Source organism: Mastomys coucha, unplaced genomic scaffold (assembly GCF_008632895.1).
Source record: "Mastomys coucha isolate ucsf_1 unplaced genomic scaffold, UCSF_Mcou_1 pScaffold18, whole genome shotgun sequence".
In the NCBI taxonomy this organism is placed as follows: domain Eukaryota; kingdom Metazoa; phylum Chordata; class Mammalia; order Rodentia; family Muridae; genus Mastomys; species Mastomys coucha.
This window is the reverse complement of record NW_022196900.1, coordinates 82,914,466-82,933,000: the sequence shown is the minus strand read 5'-3', so window position 1 is coordinate 82,933,000 and position 18,535 is coordinate 82,914,466. Positions and strand designations below refer to the sequence as shown.

The 18,535-nt window shown below is 43.1% G+C and overlaps 1 protein-coding gene across 3 annotated transcripts in view; it reads right to left on the bottom strand.

Moving 5' to 3' along the window:
- Nucleotides 1-18,535, bottom strand: part of Clspn (claspin) — a 37,762-nt gene that overhangs the window by 12,120 nt on the left and 7,107 nt on the right. For all 3 annotated transcript variants that reach the window (XM_031378667.1, XM_031378669.1, XM_031378668.1), the window contains exons 5-16: nucleotides 16,773-16,850; nucleotides 15,881-15,953; nucleotides 14,864-14,972; nucleotides 14,060-14,685; nucleotides 7,832-8,023; nucleotides 6,598-6,818; nucleotides 5,149-5,324; nucleotides 4,766-4,830; nucleotides 3,640-3,836; nucleotides 3,179-3,333; nucleotides 1,849-2,078; nucleotides 1,328-1,439 (exon numbers count right to left, since the gene is read on the bottom strand). In XM_031378667.1, the coding sequence (XP_031234527.1) occupies nucleotides 1,328-1,439; nucleotides 1,849-2,078; nucleotides 3,179-3,333; nucleotides 3,640-3,836; nucleotides 4,766-4,830; nucleotides 5,149-5,324; nucleotides 6,598-6,818; nucleotides 7,832-8,023; nucleotides 14,060-14,685; nucleotides 14,864-14,972; nucleotides 15,881-15,953; nucleotides 16,773-16,850 (2,234 nt within the window). The remainder of the gene's footprint in view (nucleotides 1-1,327; nucleotides 1,440-1,848; nucleotides 2,079-3,178; nucleotides 3,334-3,639; nucleotides 3,837-4,765; nucleotides 4,831-5,148; nucleotides 5,325-6,597; nucleotides 6,819-7,831; nucleotides 8,024-14,059; nucleotides 14,686-14,863; nucleotides 14,973-15,880; nucleotides 15,954-16,772; nucleotides 16,851-18,535) is intronic.

Below are 18,535 nucleotides of genomic sequence, written 5' to 3'. Positions count from 1 at the left end.
GGTGTTTTGCCTGCACATATGTCTGTGTTGAGATGTCAGATCATAGAACTCAAGTTATAGAGTTGTGAGCTGCCATGTGGTTGCTGGGAATTGAACCCAGGTTATTTGGAAGAGCAGCCAGTGCTTTTAACCACTGAGCCATCTCTTCAGCTCCTGTAGTGCATTTTCTTAAGGAATGACTGATGGAGGAGGGCCCAGCCCACTGTGGTCATCCCTGGACTGGTGGTCCTGGGTTCTATCAGAAAGCAAGTTGAGCTCGTCAGTACGCAGCACTCCTCCATGGCCTCTGCATCAGCTTTTGTCTCTAGATTTCTGCCCTGCTTAAGCTCCTGCCCCGACTTCTTTTGATGATGAAAAGTGATGAGGAAGGGTAAGCTAAATAAACCCTTTCTGCCCCAATTTGCTTGTTGTCATTGTGTTTTATCACAGCAATAATAACCTTAACAAGACAACAGCCACACTCCCTCTTCATTTTGGCTATTATCAAATAATGCTAAACACAAATTATAAAAAACTGTTTTATTCATTTATGTATAAGAAAAGAGTAGCAGGGCTGGCCTTAACCTTCTTGCCTTTATTTATCATTTATTTATTTAATGTATGTGAATGTACAGGCATGTGTATCTATAAAATACACACGTTATAACTACTATGCTACATAAAGAGGCCAGAGGTCAACTTGTGGTAATCAATCCTTTCCTACCATGTTAGACACTAGGGACTGAACTCAGGTCTTCAGGCTTGGTGGCAAGTACCCTTACCCACTGAGCCACTTACCTGGCCCTGAACTTCTGATTTTCTTGCCTCTGCTTCTGGACTATTGGATTCCAAGCACACACCACACTTGGCTTTCTGAGTTTTTTTGTTTGTTTTTGTTTTTTGAGGTTACAGTCTTGGGCCACCACTCAGACTTCTTTAGAGCCAAAGTGGAGTTGCTGGATCAGACGGTAATTCTTTTATCAGTTCTGAGAAACCATTGCACTGGTTTTCCTAGCAGCTCACCAAGAATAAACAGAGGTTTCCTTTATTTTCACCAATACTTAGTTTATCTAAAACTGTAGTCACCCTAAAGATGTGAAGTAGTATCTCAGATTTGCCTTTCCCAAAGTTATTTAGTTTATTGCTAAACAAAGAACCAGATAGTTCCTAGGATTGCGTGGTTGGTTGTTTTTTGGTTTTGTTTTCTCTGTGAATCCCTGGCTGTCCTGGAACTCAGAGGTCCACCTGTTTCTGTCTCCTGAGTACTGGGATAAGAGATGTGCGCCACCATGCCTGGCGGATCCTAGGGCTTTATTGTCCTGAGTCCCTGCCAACGTTCGAGACTCACCTGTCTGTTGGGAAAGAGCCTGAGCAAAGAGCAAGCGCCTCTTCCATCGGATCTTCTGTGCTGCTCTCCTTCTCCTGCTTCCTCAACCCCAGTGGAGCCACCAGGGAGGCATCTACCTCAACAAGGAAAGATCAGTAAGGAAGGAAACGACACAGTTCTCAGGTGGGATGTGGAAAAGTTCACCATCCATTCTTTCAACAAATCCTTACTTATATTTACTATGTGCTGAGCCTCAGGAAGACAGTCATGGACAAAACACACACCGAATTACCTCATAGAGTCTACTTCCTGTTCCAGCAAGCATGCAGCATTTACTATACAGCAGACACTGTTCTAACCTCTGTCTATAGCTTAAGTTCTGCAAAATTGATACTGTCATTGTAAAGGTGGGGAAGTGTTGGAATCCCATCACATCCCTGTTTTTGTGCACAGACAGGGGCAAGAGCTTCTTTTCGGGGACAGTGGCATAAGCTGACTGAAGTCTAGCTGTGGTGACCTGGACACGCTCGCCGAATATTTACCTTGAGAGGGAAATTTGCCCGAGCAGAGATTCAGAAGTTCCTCCATGTTTTCCTTCCTGTCATTCTTCCCAGGCTGACATTTCTCTTCAGACTGAGATGTAAACTGTCCAGTGCACAAATCCAGCAGCTCGTCCATGTTGGCATCCATGGCGTTCTCGTCCATACTGGCCAGCGGCAACTGGGGCTTCAACGCCTGATACTGATTCCGGTGATTTCTAATGTTTAAAAATCTGCAAGTACAGTAGAGTGTCAGAAATTACCCAGAGAAGAGACAAAAACGACAGGTAAAAACCTCCTGACTTCCACAGGGTTAGAAGCTGAATGTGGCCAGCAAGATGGCTGAGTGGGTAAAGTGCTGCAAAGCCTGATGAGCTGAGTTCCATTCCCAGAATCCACATGGTGGAGGGAACTAACTTAGCAAGTTGTCCTGTGACCTTCTCATGTGTACTGCGGCACATCTGTGCTCACACATGTACACACACAAGAGAAACAAAATGTAATTTTGAAAAATTATAAAAAGGAAAACAAGAAGCTAAATGTGAAGAAGATTGTGAATTTCAAGGTGAAGGGATTTAGAACCACCATGGAAACACATCTCTGGGTGTGTCTTCAAGGGATTAGCTAGATTAGGTTAAAAGAGGCAGGAAATCCCATCCTAACTGTGGGTGGTTCCATTCCATGGGCCTGGGTCAGGGACTGACTAAAAAGGAGAAGAGGAGATGATCATTCATGTATTTCTTCTTCCTGACTGTGGAGGCGATGTGCCCCATGCCCGTGGGCTGGGGCTGCCATGGCTGCCCCGCTGTGGTACACGGCAGCCACTGGAACTGGTACTCAAAGGAAACCTCCTTCTTTAGGGGCTTTCTTGGGTATCTCGTCAGAGCCACCAGACCAGTAACTAACACTGGACCTCAGTGTTTAGCCTCATGCTAACCTAGACAGGGATGATGGGCAAGGTTTGTCAAAAGGTAAGGTATAAAGGCTAACTTCTAAGGTATAAAGATGGCTTCTAATGATACATCAGGGATGGGTGCTATATCCCAATCTTACCCAAAAGTCAGAACACAAAGGGATAGACAGGGAAAGCCCTTACAACAATACAAGGTCTGTGTATTTGAAATAAGAGAATAGAAACGTCAGCAGGGGGTAATTACATTTTATTTTCTAGAGACTTTGTTCAAACTCGTGGAATATAAGACTAATGGTCAGGACATCTTCTCTTTCTCAGAAGAGAAAGCGCATATGGAGTGGCAGAAGCTCATTTTATTTTTAAACAAAATTAAGCAGCACCCAGCCCTATTCCCACCCACAGAAACACAAAACTACCTACCCATCTGCATCCAACAGTTGGCTCTGAGTGTCATCTTCCAAACAGAACTGGAAGTCTCCTGCTCCTAGGAAAAGTGTCTTAGGCTCTGGGGAGGCGGTATACAGATCCTGGGAATCCTCTATGGGAAGTGAAGGCTCAGACAGTTTTCCTGAACTCTGGCACCAAAACAAAAACAAAAGCAAAACATTTCACAAATGCCATCCAGTGTCATGACAACAACAGAAGTTGCTACTTGCAATATATCATCCGCTCTCAGGCAATCGCAGTTGAGGAGGACAATGCATAGTCAACGGAGCCTAAGGAAAACTACCTGCAAGCAAGAAGAATGCCTGCTAATACACGAAGCAGGTGGATTTCTAAAGCTGAACACCACGGCTGTGGGAGATGGTTGGCTGGGACACACTCTATTTAGCAATGTGGGCAGTGAAGAGGAGATGAGAACGACAACTCTCCCCCCTTACCTTAGAAGCCGAGCTGATCAAACTGCCTCGGAACAGCCCTGGGGACGGCGATCTGAATCCTGCTGTAGGGAGAAAACTCGCCCCACGGCCTGTCTGCCTGTTGCAAGGCTGATAGGACGGAATTGTGGAGCCAATCAGCTCAAAGCTGCTATTGTGGCTGCTCTCCTTTGTTAGCAGTGAACTCGAGTCATCCTCATCTAAAGGGGAGGAGAGAAACGCCATTCTGAATACAGAAATGATGTGCATTTGTTTAGGAAAAAGAGTGGAAAATCAAACAGGTGAAATTCACTGGCAAACCGCTTAAGTTCTAGGCTCCAAGTCAATCTGTTGAACGTAAATTAATTTATGACAACTGCATTGTATACTTAGGGCTCATTACTCTGAGCTAAGTGGCACGCGGAAGTTCCCTTCCTTCTCTTCTGTCTAAATACATAACTTTCTTTGATGTTTACATAGAAATATTTCATGTTTCACTCAATCAACAAATCAACAGACACCCATTCAGGACCTACCACATGTCCATGGTCAACTATAAAAATGTAGCCCAGGGGCTGGAAAGGTGACTCAGTAGTTAAGGGCCCTTGCTGCTCTTGCAGATGACCCAGGTTCAATTCTCAGCACCCACATGACAGCTCACAAGCATCTAGAAGTCCAGGGCCGTGGTATCCAGGACCCGCTCCGACCTCTGTGAGCACCAGGCACGTACATTCAATGCTCACAGAGTAAAACTAAGTCAATGTTAAAAAAAATAAATAAGAGTAGCTCAAAAAATGGGCCAGGAAAACAATTTCAATTCATAAACCCTTGTCACTGTTACATGTAAGAATGTGCTGTCGGGCTGGAGAGATGGCTCAGTGGTTAAGAGCACTGACTGCTCTTCCAAAGGTCCTCAGTTCAAATCCCAGCAACCACATGGTGGCTCACAACCATCTGTAATGAGATCTGATGCCCTCTTCCGGGGTGTCTGAAGACAGCTACGGTGTACTTACATATAATAAATAAATAAATCTTAAAAAAAAAAAGAATGTGCTGTCAATAGAATAAAAAAGGAAGGAAGAAACTTTTGAGACTACGGCCTTTACATATCAGAACTAAAGAAACGTTCTACGTAAGGATCACTACTTACCCAGTTTGTCAGACTGCTTGCCCAAGTGTTCATCTGCTTCTGATTTTTCTTCAGTAGGAAAGTAACTACAAAATAAAATAGTAAACTGCTTGAGTATCTGTTCTTACTTCCTACTCTCTTGTAAAAAAATTCAAGGATAGGCTGGAGAAACAGCCCCATAGTTAGGAGTGAACACTGCTCTTCTAGAGGTCCCAAGACTGGTTCCCAGCTGCAGGGGATCCAGCGCCCTCTTCAGGCCTCCTTAGGCATCTATACTCATGTGAGCGCACACACACACACACACACACACACACACACACACACACACACACACACACACACCTTTAAGAAAGACAAGTCTTCAGAAATCTGAAAGAATTTTGTATTTCCTTAGAAGAACTTACCCCATCTTAGAAGAGCTGTCCTTAAACAGAAGTAAGGTGGAGTCTGAGGAGAGCGGCTTGGGGACGCAGAGGGCAACAGACTTGCCAATGTCACTACTGGCGTCTGTATTTTCTTTATCTGTTTCTTTTTCATCTTTGGTTTCCATATCTTCACTACCAAGAAGAAATTCTGTAGTCTATGCCAATCATGGAAAAATAATAATAATACAAGTTAGAACATGTTAAAAGTAAATCCACTCTTAGCCTGAAATGTGGATTCTTGGTTATAGGTTACATCTCAAGCATGAAAAGGGGAACTTGAAACAAACTAAGTCCATGCATGGTCAGCAATGTCACTCCCCTGACAGGATGAGTTTTTTTCTTCTTCTCTTTGTTTTTTCACACAGCATCTCACCATATGGGCCTGGGTCCCTGACTAGTCTGAACTCACTCTGTAGACCAGGCTAGCCTTGAATTTACGGAGACCAACCTGCCTCTGCTTCCTGCATGCTGGGATTATATGTGTGCACCACTCTTGCCTAGCTTTTAGAACTTTCCACACTCCTCAAATTGCTACAAGATTATGAAGGAAGGTCAGATGGCACGCTACTAAGGCAGTAAGAGAGTAGTCAGTCTACAGGAAGGGCGACTGTGCACCACAGTCAGGCACAGGGTATATAATGTGCTGCCCAGCTCAGACACCCCGCTCTTTCTTTACTCAGGGTTAAGGACTTACCATGTCTTTCAACTGAGAAGAAAGCTCTTTCATACTGAATAGCCCTATAATGAATACCCACCTTCCCCAGGCTGCAAAACCGCTATGGCATAGGGCCAGAGGGTTCCATCAACACCCTCCTTAAGCAAGAATGAGATGAACTTAGAAAGAGCTCGTGCTTGAGAACTTACTCCAGACCTCAGCCTCAATAAGAACAAGTGCTTTTCAATCCCAATGGCAAACAGAAAAGCCCTTAGTAGTAAAGTTATTTTCAATATAGCACTATATTAAAATACATAAACTAACAGGTAGACAGACACAGGATGCACACAGCTGTGAATTGCAGGTACTCAATATTGCTAACAGAACTGTATGTGCTGAGCTCAGAGCACACACACAGATAGCTATTTTCATCCATCCACCAAGCACGCACATGGTATACACACATGCAAACAGGCAAAGCATGCATATGTGTGTGTGAGTGTGTGTGTATATACACACATATATATGGGCTGTAGAGATGATGCAGCACTTAAATAAAGAACTTCCTGCTCTTCCAGGGAACTCTGCTTCAGTTCCCAGCACCTAGCTAATAGCTACCCATGACTGCAGTTCCAGAAGACCCAGAACCCTCTTCTGGCCTCCGCAGGCACTGTAGGTAAATCACCCATACACATAAGTAATGAGTAAATCTTATCTCTTATCTTTCTCATATTCATTATAGCCAAGTAACAAAATTATATAATTGCCCAAACCTCCTGAGTGTCTTGATCCTCTTCCTCCTCCTCCACCACCTCCTCTTCTCCATCTTCCTCAGACTCATCTGTCATTTCTTCCTCTTCCTCCTCCTCCTCCTCCTCCTCAAATCCATCTTCATTATCTAATTTAAATAATGCTTGGCGCTTCTGCCGCTCCTCAAGCCTTCGGAGTTTCATTGCCTCCTGCAACTTAGCTTTCAACATTTGCAGTTTTTCACCTGAACAAAAAAAAATAGCCGCAAGCTTGGGATATGACAGACTACAAGGCATAAGAAATAACCATGCAATTTAAGCAACTTAATACAAATGTAAGCAATTTAATACAAACTCTATTTGTATTCTGAACATCCAAAAGGAAAACTCAAGACTTTAGTACTCTAGGCTTTTACTTGTTTCAGTTTGGAATAGTATAGAAAAGAATGTCTGTACCTAGGTGACTATAAGTAACTGTTAGAAGGGTGGGAAGGAAATGAAGCTTCAAGTCTCTAGCTCAAGGGATAGGGATGTATGTAGCTCAGTAGGAAAACACGTGGTTAGCATGCAAGGGGCCCTGGGTCTGAGTCTCAGCACTGGAAAAGTCTGTGGCTCACAAGTCATGAGGTAAACAGTAATACACTTACTAACATAAGACAAACAGTTAAAAGGTACGAAGGTAGGGCTAGAGATGGCTCAGCGGTTAAGAACACTGACTGCTCTTCCAGAGGTCCTGAGTTCAATTCCCAGCAACCACATGGTGGCTAACAACCATCTGTAATGGGATCTGATGCCCTCTTCTGGGGTGTCTGAAAACAGCTACAATGTACTCATATACATAAAATAAGTAAACACATTTTTTAATTAATGCATTCATTCATTTATTTATTTAATGTATGTGAGTACACTTGCTGTCTTCAGACACACCAGAAGAGAACATCTGATCTCATAAATTTAAAAAAAAAAAAAAAAAGTAATATGGTAAAAATGGTAAGTCTTCTTGTCTCAGCCCCCCACATGCTAGGATGTGCACTTAATGTGCACCACCATGCCTGGCCTCTCTCTCTATTTTTCTACAGTGAATATTTATTACTTTTTATAATTAGGTAAGTGCTACTTTAAAAATTAAAGCTATCTTGCCCGGCCCCATCCCTCTCTGTGCCACCTTCGGATCATCCTGCAGGTCCAATCTCTAATCTTCAAGGAGACAAGGTCCTGTAACCTTTGATTACAGGCTTTTCATAGTAGAGGTAAATACCTGGCTTTGTGTGGCCTGCTCCTTCCAGCTTCTCTGCTGCCAAAGTGACAGGTACCACTTCTGCCTTCAGCTCCTCCTTCCCGTCAGTGCCCAAGTCCTTCACGATAATGCTCACATTCACTGTCTGGCGAGCCCTGGGGCTGGCTGCTGGGTTAGCATGCCTCCAGAAACGCTGCTTCAAGGCTTCCAATTCTAAACCCAAATGGGAACCAATGTGTCAGTGTGCCATGCTCATGTGAAGATTCCAGTTAAGAATGATAAGTTTCCCAGCCTAACAGCAGAGAAGAAAATAACAGAGAAGCCAAAGCCCCTTTGCTACTAAGATCTGCACAGAATTCATATACCGTAGCCTATAACTGTTTTCTCTCTCTGGTTTAAAAAACAGACATTTTTCCAGGTTTTTTTTTTTTTTTTGAGGGTTTTTCTATATAGCCCTGGCTGTCCTGGAACTCACCCTGTAGACCAGGCTGGCCTTGAACTCGGAAATCCATCTACCTCTGCCTCCCAAGTGCTGGGATTAAAGACATGTGCTGCCACTGCCCAGATAAAAACCAGATTTTTTTTAAATTTATTTATTGTTATATGTAAGTACAGTATAGCTGTCTTCAGACACACCTGAAGAGGGCATCAGATCTCACTCATTACAGGTGGTTGTGAGCCACCATGTGGTTACTGGGATTTGAACTCAGGACCTTTGGAAGAGGAGTCAGTGGCTTAACTACTGAGCCATCTCTCCAGCCCAAAAGCAGACTTTTTTTTTCTTCCAAAATCAGACTTTTAAAAGCAAATTTTTATTACTTATTTATTGTGTATGTGTAGGAATGCATACTCTGGCCTGTGTGGATGTCATATTTATTGTGTGTGTGTAGGAATACATGCTGTGGCCCTGTGTGAATGTCAGGGGACAAGCTTTAGTCCTTTTTCATCTTGTGGGTGCAGGGATCATCAGGCCAACAGGCTTGGTGGCCAGTGCTTTTAACTCTCTGAGACCTTTGCAGCCCTCAGTTTCTTTTTTAGTATCAAATCAGTAGAAGAAAAAAACTGACTTCATTTCAGCTATTTAAAAAGGTTAATTGGATCCAGGTGTGGTGGTCCATATCTTTGATCCCAGCATTTGGGATTAAAGAGACAGGTGGACTCTGTGAGTTCAAGGCCTACACAGCAAGTTCCAAGTCAGCTGGTGTTACACACTGAGATACTGTCTCAAAAATCAAGTACAATTTGGAGCTAGAGAGGTGGCTCAGTGGTTAGGAGCACTGGTTGTTCTTGCAGACTACCTGGGTTTGGGTTTGTTTCGGTTCCTAGGACCTACCTGTAACATTCGGGGCAGGGGTAGGGGGTTGGAGGGTTGGGGAGTAGAGGATGGGATGATGGATGGAATGGGGGATTCAGTGCTTTCTTGTGACACCCAGGGGCTCCTGCACACACACAGAGCACTCATACATTCACATAAAATTAAACAAATAATAACTTTTTAAAAAGAGGCAAGATTAGTTTAAAAATATAAAATAAAAAGGTTATTTTTTGCTGGATCGTATTATTTTGTTTATCTTTAAAGACCGAGTCTCACGTTGCCCAGGCTTATCTTGAAGTATTGATCTTCCTGCCTCCACCATCTAAGAGCTGAGACTCTAAGTGCACATCATCACACCCAGCCAATGGTTCATTTCTTAAAAACATGCACTCAAATCCTTGTCATTGGCAGTATGGTTATCGTCTACATGTGTTCTTTACTTTCCCTAGAGAAGAAGACAAAATCCTTTTATTGTGCTTCTAACAATTACCAGCAGTAAAACCCCAACTCTAAAAGATGATGTATCTACTTACAGACAAAAGAACAGTGAGAGAAAGCCTGAGTCTGCCTCCTATTAATAGTGACTCAGGTAAAGGTGGAAGCAACAGGTGGTACCAGCAGGAAGAGAACAGAAATAGGCAGATCACTATTGATGCTAATAAAATAAAACAGTTGAGCAGAAGAGTTCATCGAGGCCCTGAAGTACCATGGAGGAAGTATCTTCACTCGTAGTTAGAGAGTGTGACAACTCTCAGGCTCTCCTTCCTGGAGTCAGGTGAGGCAGCCACTTTCTTGGCCTTCCTTACCTGACGCACCCATCCCTTACTCGCCTTCCCTCTGTCTTCCCAGTATCTCTCATCTCTCTGCCTTAGCTCAAGTCTATGTCTGTAAGCTCCGGTCTGCTGTTCTCACCCCCACTAGGTTCCTGTGCCCTCATAAAGAATAGAAATAATATATTTAAATTTAAATCTACACTCATTTCTCTCGTGGACATTTGTTCTATGAGATAGAGAAATTGAGATGCATCATTGTTTTTTTTCTTGATTCTACTTTTTGAAATCTATTTAAAAGTTTTAACTATGTTTATGTGTGTATGTGTGCCTGAGTATGTGCACATGACTACAGGTACCCCCAGAGGCCCAAAGGCATCCCCTAGTGTTGGAGTTACAGGTAGGTATGAGCTGCCACACTGTGGGTGCTGGAACTGAACTTGGATCCTCCAAAAGAGCAGCATATGCTCTGAATTACTGAGCCATCTCTTCAACCCCTTTTTCTGTTTCTTCTGTTTTTGAAACAGGATCTTGGTCATGTAGCCTTGGCTAGTCTAGTACTTGCCACATAGTCCAGGATAGCCTTAAATTCTCAATAATCCTCCCTTTCTAGCCTTCTAAATCCTAGAATTATAGGCACATAGTATCATGCCCAGCTCTCTAATTTTAATCTTAATCCTTTTTGTTGTTTGTTTGTTTGTTTTTCGAGACAGGGTTTCTCTGTGTAGCCCTGGCTGTCCTGGTGCTCACTCTGTAGACCAGGCTGGCCTCAAACTCAGAAATCCACCTGCCTCTGCCTCCCAAGTGCTGGGATTAAAGGTGGGTGTGTGTCACCACTGCCCGGCTTTAATCTTGATCCTTACAAGGCATCAACTGTGCTAGTTATCAGCTTGAACTTCTACCACTCTAGCATGCCCACAAAGCCCTTCTGGATCTAAGTTACCATCAATACCCCTACAACCTTGACATCCACCAGCCAGCACTCCCGTCATTTCTATTACCTGAGTCTTTTGCAGTTATCTCTACCAGAAAAGCTAACTTTCCCTCCCTGCTTTGGTTTCTCCACCTCAGGTTTCAGGACTCTGTGTAGCCAGACTTTTGTTACTTTGTGGGTTCCTTTTCTTCCACCTATCTCCAACCCCTCTTCTTCTACCCTTTCAACCCCCTAACACTTGGTAGGAGAGAAGAAAGGACAGAGGGGGAAGGGGATGACATTGTCATTAGACTGCTTCCTGCTGATTGGGGTTGTCGAGTTCCTTGGAGCAAGTTTGATCTTCACTACCATCGGAATATCTAATTCCTTCTTCTTGTTTCTCCTTCTAGCACAACTATTTAACAAACTGTGACCAACAGCAACCCACCACCTCTTGGGGCTCTAGTATTTATATACCCTCTGAAGAGTCCCCAAAATTCCAAACGTCACTCAATCAGACACTATCTGCAGCTGGCAAAAATCACACCCCTTCTAGAGCATGAGACTAATCGTAGTCAGCTGCTGTGGACAATCTGAAGCCGCCCCATTATCTCACACCTGGGATTAAAATGAAAACACATTCTTATACTATTTCTGTGTTTTTAAAAGAAACCAAAATTCTCATTACAACTCTTTTTTTTCCCTCTCTTTCTTTTTCTTTCTTCTTCTTCTTCTTTTTTTTTTTTGTTTGTTTTTTCGAGACAGGGTTTCTCTGTGCAGCCCTGGCTGTCCTGGAACTCACTCTGTAGACCAGGCTGGCCTGGAACTCAGAAATCCACCTGCCTCTGCCTCCCAAGTGCTGGGATTAAAGGCGTGTGCCACCACTGCCTGGCCTTTTTTTCTTCTCTTTCTTTCCTAAACTTCACGAATCTCCAATCCAAGTACATGCCATGTGCTCTAGGGCTCCTACGCATCTTCTCCAGTGACACAAACTGACCACTTTACTTACCATCCAGTCCCATCTTGCCTATCTCTATTATATTTTCATTTCCTTGAGAATAGAGACTGTGCCTTACTTGTACACATAGCACCCAACCAAATGCTAAATCTAAGTTTACCACACGAATAGACTCCAAGGTCGTGTATAGAATACAATGAAGAAGACTGGACTGGAAACTGAGCTTTCATGTCAATCATATTTAAAGGAAAAAAAAAACTTTTTTTTTTTGAGTCAGGGTCTTACTCTGTACCCCTGGTTGGCCTAGAACTCTCTATGCAGACCAAGCTAGCATTGAGATCTCCCAGAGATCAGCCTGCCTCTACCTCCCAAATGCTTAGATTAAAGGCATGAGCTAGCACACCAGCTGGAAGGCATGCTGAGTTAAAAGAAAGTGTGCATCATGTGGCAGGTATGCAAGTGTCACGCTGGGAAAATGACCCAACTCCCTAGCCTCAGCCTCATTTTGCAAAGTAATTACCCAGGCCTATAAGAATCGAGGAAGATAATGAAGAGCCTACCAGTATTTAATATGGCAAGTCCTCAAAATGTCTTCCTCCTGTACCTTAGAAAATTCCTTAGCTAATTCCACAAGTCATTTAGCAGCAGGTTTCCTCAGTGCTGTGGGTAGCAGCTCCTTCTTGTCCTCTGCTGAGGAATCTATGCTAACTGTGTCACATAACCCTTAACTGGACATCTAGTTCCAATCACACTCTCACCTTCTCCCATTACGTACTGTGCAGAGCCTCTTCTGTCCTCTCTAAAAATGTCCTTCTCAGGCATGCTCGGAGTGCACAGCTGTAATTCCACGACTTGGGAGGCAGAGGTAGAGGGATGCTGCAAGTTTGAGGCCAGCTTGAACTACACTGTAAGTTCTAGGACAGTCAAGGTTACAAAGTGAAACCCTGACTCAAAAAAAAAGCTAGAAAAATAAATATATCCCTAAAATATCCCCCTCTCACCTCTACAAGTCCACAAAGCCCATCTATTCAACAAAGCCATGAAGCATATTCTACACACCAGACCCCGTGGCTGACATAGCACCTGCCAACAGTTGTCAACTGGAACAGTCTTGATGTAAATGACTTTAGTTACCAACATGTGAATGCGTCTTTATTCTATTTGAATACACAATTTCAATATACCTTTAGTATAGCGCCTGAACCATATAGTGTCTTTCCTGTTTCTTTCTAAGACGGGTTGGAGAGAGCCCAGGCCTGTGTGCTGGCACACACCAAATCCTAACACTATGACGGAGAGGCAGGAGGGCTGGGAGTTCAAAGCTAGCCTGAACTACACGGAGAGATCCCATTTCAACAACTAAATACCTTACACTCAGTTAAACATTTTGTAATATATTCTAGGGAAGGGATGTGACTCAGTTTACAGTGTGCTCATCTAGCATGCATGAAGTCCTAGGTTCAATCCCCAGCACCCATTAACCAGGTATGCCTGTAATCCCAGTACTCAGAAGGTGAAGGTCCTCCATGGCTACAGTGAGTTTGAGACTAGCCAGAGAAACATGAGACATGAGAATGTCAGAGTCCCTGGAGCCTGTAGTTATAGGGAATTATGAGCCATCAGATATGGATGCTGGGACTCAAACTCCCCCGGTCCTCTGGTAGAGTAACAAGTGCTCTTAACCAGTGAGCTATCTTCCCAGGTCCTACGGTGAAAGTGCCGTAAGTGAAGGACAGGTGTGTGATTCACCTGACTGTGTGACAGACTGCCTCCATTGTAAACAGGATTCTTACAATGTTACAGGTGACCTTGCTCTGTCAGCCCAGAAAGGAGAAGAGCATTTTATAAATACAGCAGATAGTTTAGTATCTGTTGAGTGTGGGGGTAGAGGAAGAAATTCAGTTTTGCAGACAATTTAAGTGGACCAAAGTGTTTCTCTCTGGCTGTCAAAAATGGAATGTTTTTATGAATGATTTAATATAAGATCTGACACAGGGTCATAGAAAAATTTAGGTGTTTAAGTTGAAAAGGCAGAAATAAATTCCTAAATACCATAACCCAACAGCAGTATGCCTCCTGGTATGTAAATTATCACCAGGTTTCCATTTGAAAAAAGACTTAAAAGATCATCCTGACATCCTGCCAACCTCATCTGAACAGGATTCTGCCCACTTCTAGTGCATCTAGAAGATCATGTGCAATCACTGGCTTCTCCTACGCTCCCCATCTTCCACAGCAGCAAAAGTGGCAGGTAGGAACCACCCCAGAGAATCTTTCCTGCTTCAAGGGTTACCTCTGTTGGTTTCAGGTTCATCAAGTATCACAAAGGAGTCTTCATCAGCACCTAGCCGAGGTTGACTGGAAACATCCACTCCCAGCTGTCTAAGTCGGTCCACGGTGAATCGTCTCACCTTTTCAGGTGGCACCGCCGCTGCCGCTGCCTCGGTTTTCTGCTCAGGCACTCCCTCTTTTGCATCTGTTTTTTGTACTGTTTTCAGTTCTTCTTCCTCCAGGGCAGGAGGGTCAGATTCAGTGAGTTCTCCAGCCTGATGCCCCTCATTGTCTTTGATCCTGGAGATGGAGGGTTCCTGCTGTGACATGGATCTATCCCCAGGAGAAGAAGGTCTGTCATCACTGTGCTTCTTAGTCGCCTCAGTTTCCAGCTCTCCTTGTCTTATGGGCTCTTTCCCACAAGCCTCATCTGATCCAGCATCTGATCCTTTTGAGACCTCGGGGAGAACGTTAGTTTCCGTTGCAGTTCCTGTCGCCGTTTCCGTTGCAGTACCTGCCGCCGTTTCCGTTGCAGTTCCTGCCGCCGGTCTCTGCTCAGAACCTCTGCTGGGGTCATCAGCACTCATTCCAATTGCATCTGCCGTGTTTGTGGTTTCCTTGTAATGGCCCGACTGATACTTACATGACCTAGAAAAAGGGACATGAGCTGCACTTGAAAATTCTCTCTGTGAAACACTCTCATCTCTCAACGAGGAATGAATGATTTAAGTCACTTTTAAGAGACCAAAGAGTCTAAACTTTATACCAGACGCTACAGAACTGAACATTCACTGAGACTGTAACCACAAGGAAAGCAGGTTCTTACTTCAGCAGGGCCATGGCACTGCCCTGGCAAGTGGGCCGGGGCTTACGTTTGAAGAAATCGTGAATAGTTTTACTCTCAGGCATATGATATGGAAGATTAAGTGCAGATTCTAAAAAAATGGAACAAAACAAGGAAATACTCATGTACATATTCTGAAATGTCACTTCATATTCAGTTAACCAAATAATATAAAACCAAGCTACCACGAGACAGAAAACAGTCCTGTGTTTACCAAGGACAAGAGCCAAACATCAGCAAGCTCCTAAAAGATAACTGGCTTTTGTGTTTCTTCTTTTATGAAACAAGGTCATACTGGGTGACATGGGCTGGCCCTGAACTTGCTGTATCATCCATGTTGACCTCAAACTTTCAGTCCTCCCAGCTTCAAACACCATAAGGGCCTTGGGCCATATGCCAGGCAAAATAAACCAGAATGCTTCTAACAAATATATATTCTTGGATCCCATTTCAAACAGAATCTTTTATATATCATGTCCCTTTTATATATCTCAAGTACTTTCATGCATTTCAAACGTCCTACAGGGATCCAGATGCAGTCAGTCCATAGACAACAGCTTCCTCTCTAGGGCCTAGAGCACTCGTGTTCTGACAGAGGATCAGAGTTCAGTTCCCAGAACCCAACAGGTCGCAGCTTAACTGCCTATAAGTCAAGCTCCAGAGGATCTGACTTCTTTGGCCTCTTTGGGCAATTATACTCACATATATACCACCCACCTACACATACATACACAAACATATAATTTAAAATATTTTAACAGTTCCCTTTAGCTCTACCAGAAAGTTCTGCAAACTTTCTGTTTATATTAATGATCCAAGGCTTGGGAACAATGGACATTTATCAAGTTTAACTCTAAATTTCATATCATAGTCATGTGATATGAATTCACATTATGAATGTCAGCAAACCAATTCCCCAACTCCCAAGATAAGCTGACAAAAAAAAAAATCACAAAACAAAACAAAGCCCATCACGATGCCTCTCATGGTTTGCATTACCTCGGACCAGACGCTGAGTCTCACTATGCAGTTTTCTTAATGCTTCCTTACTTAACCTTGCTGCCTTTCTTTCCTTAAAAACAAAACGAAGTAAAGCTACATTAATGGTGCATCCAGGAAGATACTTATTCCTCAAGAGCTGTTGTCTCCAAGAAAACAGCAAGAGAAGGAATAGGCACTAAACACTCAATACAAGAATAAGGAATGTGCAGGGCGGTGGTGGCGCACGCCTTTAATCCCAGCACTTGGGAGGCGGAGACAGGCGGATTTCTGAGTTCGAGGCCAGCCTGTTCTACAGAGTGAGTTCCAGGACAGCTAAGGCTATACAGAGAAACCCTGTCTTGAAAAAAACCAAAAAACCAAAAACAAAAACAAAAAACCCAAACAAACAAACAAACAAACAAAAAGAATAAGGAATAAGGAATGTATTATTTCTGTGGTTCAAGGGCTTTGATGCTTTTTCTGGCCACTAAGAACCACATGCATGTGGTACACAGGCATAAATGCAGGCAAAACACATGTGGTATACACAGACATGCATACAAGCAAAACACACATAAAGAAACACATGGTACACAGACACCATACAGGCAAGACACATACACATAAAATAGGCACATATACAGACACACAGGCAAAACACATGTGGTACACACATGCAGAGCACATACACATAAAAATGAATATGTGACACACAGACAGACATAGACAGACTCACAGGCAAAACACATACATATAAGCAAATCTTTAAAAAAGAAAGAAAGAAATAAGAAGAGAAGAGAAGAGAACTTGGTTACCAAGGAACTCAAATAAGATATGATATTTATCTTGAGAAACACACACTCCCCTGTGGAAAGAGATTGTACAAAGAGTGGGTAGGGGCGTGCCTTACCTTCCTCGCACTGCCTTTGGATAGCTCATTTTCATCTTCTAATGAAAAGGTCTCACTCTCCAGAGATGGTTCCTTTTTCTAAAAGATTGCAAGTCGATTAAAGACAAAACTAAACTCAGATAAAAAGATGTTTTTCTCTTATTAGTGTAAGGAGTAGAACTCAGGGCCTAGCACATGCTAGGCAAGTGTTCTACTACTGAGATAAATCCCCTGGCCTCAAATTTCACTTAGAGACAGGGTTTCATTAAGCTTCCCAGGCTGGCTTTGAGCTTGCAGTTCTCCTGCCTCCCAAGTATCTTGCACAGCATAACCCTCAGGGCTGGTAAAATGATGTTTCTTATTACACCACACTATTTTACTCTTAAATTAATAATTACCAGATAAAAAGTTTTCCTGCTGTGCCTTAAAAAAAAAAAAAGACTAAATACAAATGGAATTATAACCCTAAATTTTCTGTTTGGACCTAACTCCTACATTATAGTTCACAGAAGTTTGTAACTCAAGTTCCAGGGAATCCAATGCCCTCTTTTGGCTTCCACAAGCACCAAATGCATACAGGATATATACATACATGCAGTATATACACTCATACACATGACATATAATGGAAAAAAAAAAGAAAAAGAGAAAGAAACACACAGAGAGAAAATCCTTCCTGCTGGTTGATTGTTGTCAACTTGACATGAATTTAGACATAGTGGGGAAGAGGAGACCTTAACTGAGAAAATGCCTCTGTAAGATTGGTCTGAGGACAAGTCTATGTGTGCCTTATTATATATGTTTAATGGAGAAGAGGCCCAGCCCACTGTGGAAGATGCTATCCCTGGACAGGTGGTTCAAGCTTTATAAAAAGACAGGCTGCTCATGGAAGAGTTGGGGTAAAGATGGAGGATTCTGAAGGAGAGAGGAACTCCACAGGAAGATGAACAGAGTCAACTAACCTGGACCCTTGAGGCTCTCAGAGACTGAACCACCAACCAAAGAGCATACACAGGCTGGACCTAGACCCCCACCCCACACATATGTAACAGATGTGCAGCTCTGTCTTCATGGGAGTCCCCCAACAACTGGGGTGGGAGCTGTCCCTAGCTCCCCTAACTAGGCTGCCTTGCCTGGCCTTAGTGTGAGAGGATGCTCCTAGCCCTGCAGAGACTTGACGTAAGGAAATACGGGGGGTCTCTACCCTGTAAGAGGAGAAAGGAAGCAAGAAATGGATGGGGGACAGGTGGGGGACAGGTGGGGGACAGCGATTGGAAAAAAGTCAGGCTGAGCAAGATCTGGAAAGTAAGCTAGTAAGCACCACTTGTCCATGACTTCTGCTTCAGTTTCTGCCCTGAATTCTCTTCACAGTTGTTAGCCTACAACAACGATAAGCTAAAATAAACCCTTTCCTCCACAGCTTGCTTCTGGCCTTGGTGCTTACCACAGCAATAGAAACCCAATGAAAATATTCCTCTTTTTTGTTTAGGTTTTATTGCAAGTGTGTGTGTGTGTGTGTGTGTGTGAATGCATGTTTGCTGCATTTGTTTATTTGTGTACTGGTGTACACATGGAAGCTACCAGGTGTCCTACTCTTTTTTTTTTTTTTGTAGAAGCAATATTTAATAACAAAAAATATAGTTCAAGTACCCAAAAATAATTATGTAAACACTTGGTAGACATATGAACAAGGATAAAAGGCTTCTGCATAAACAGTGAAGCTAAATAAATTACACAAAGAACTATACCAATAAATAAGAAAGTCACTGGCTGAAAACAGTCAA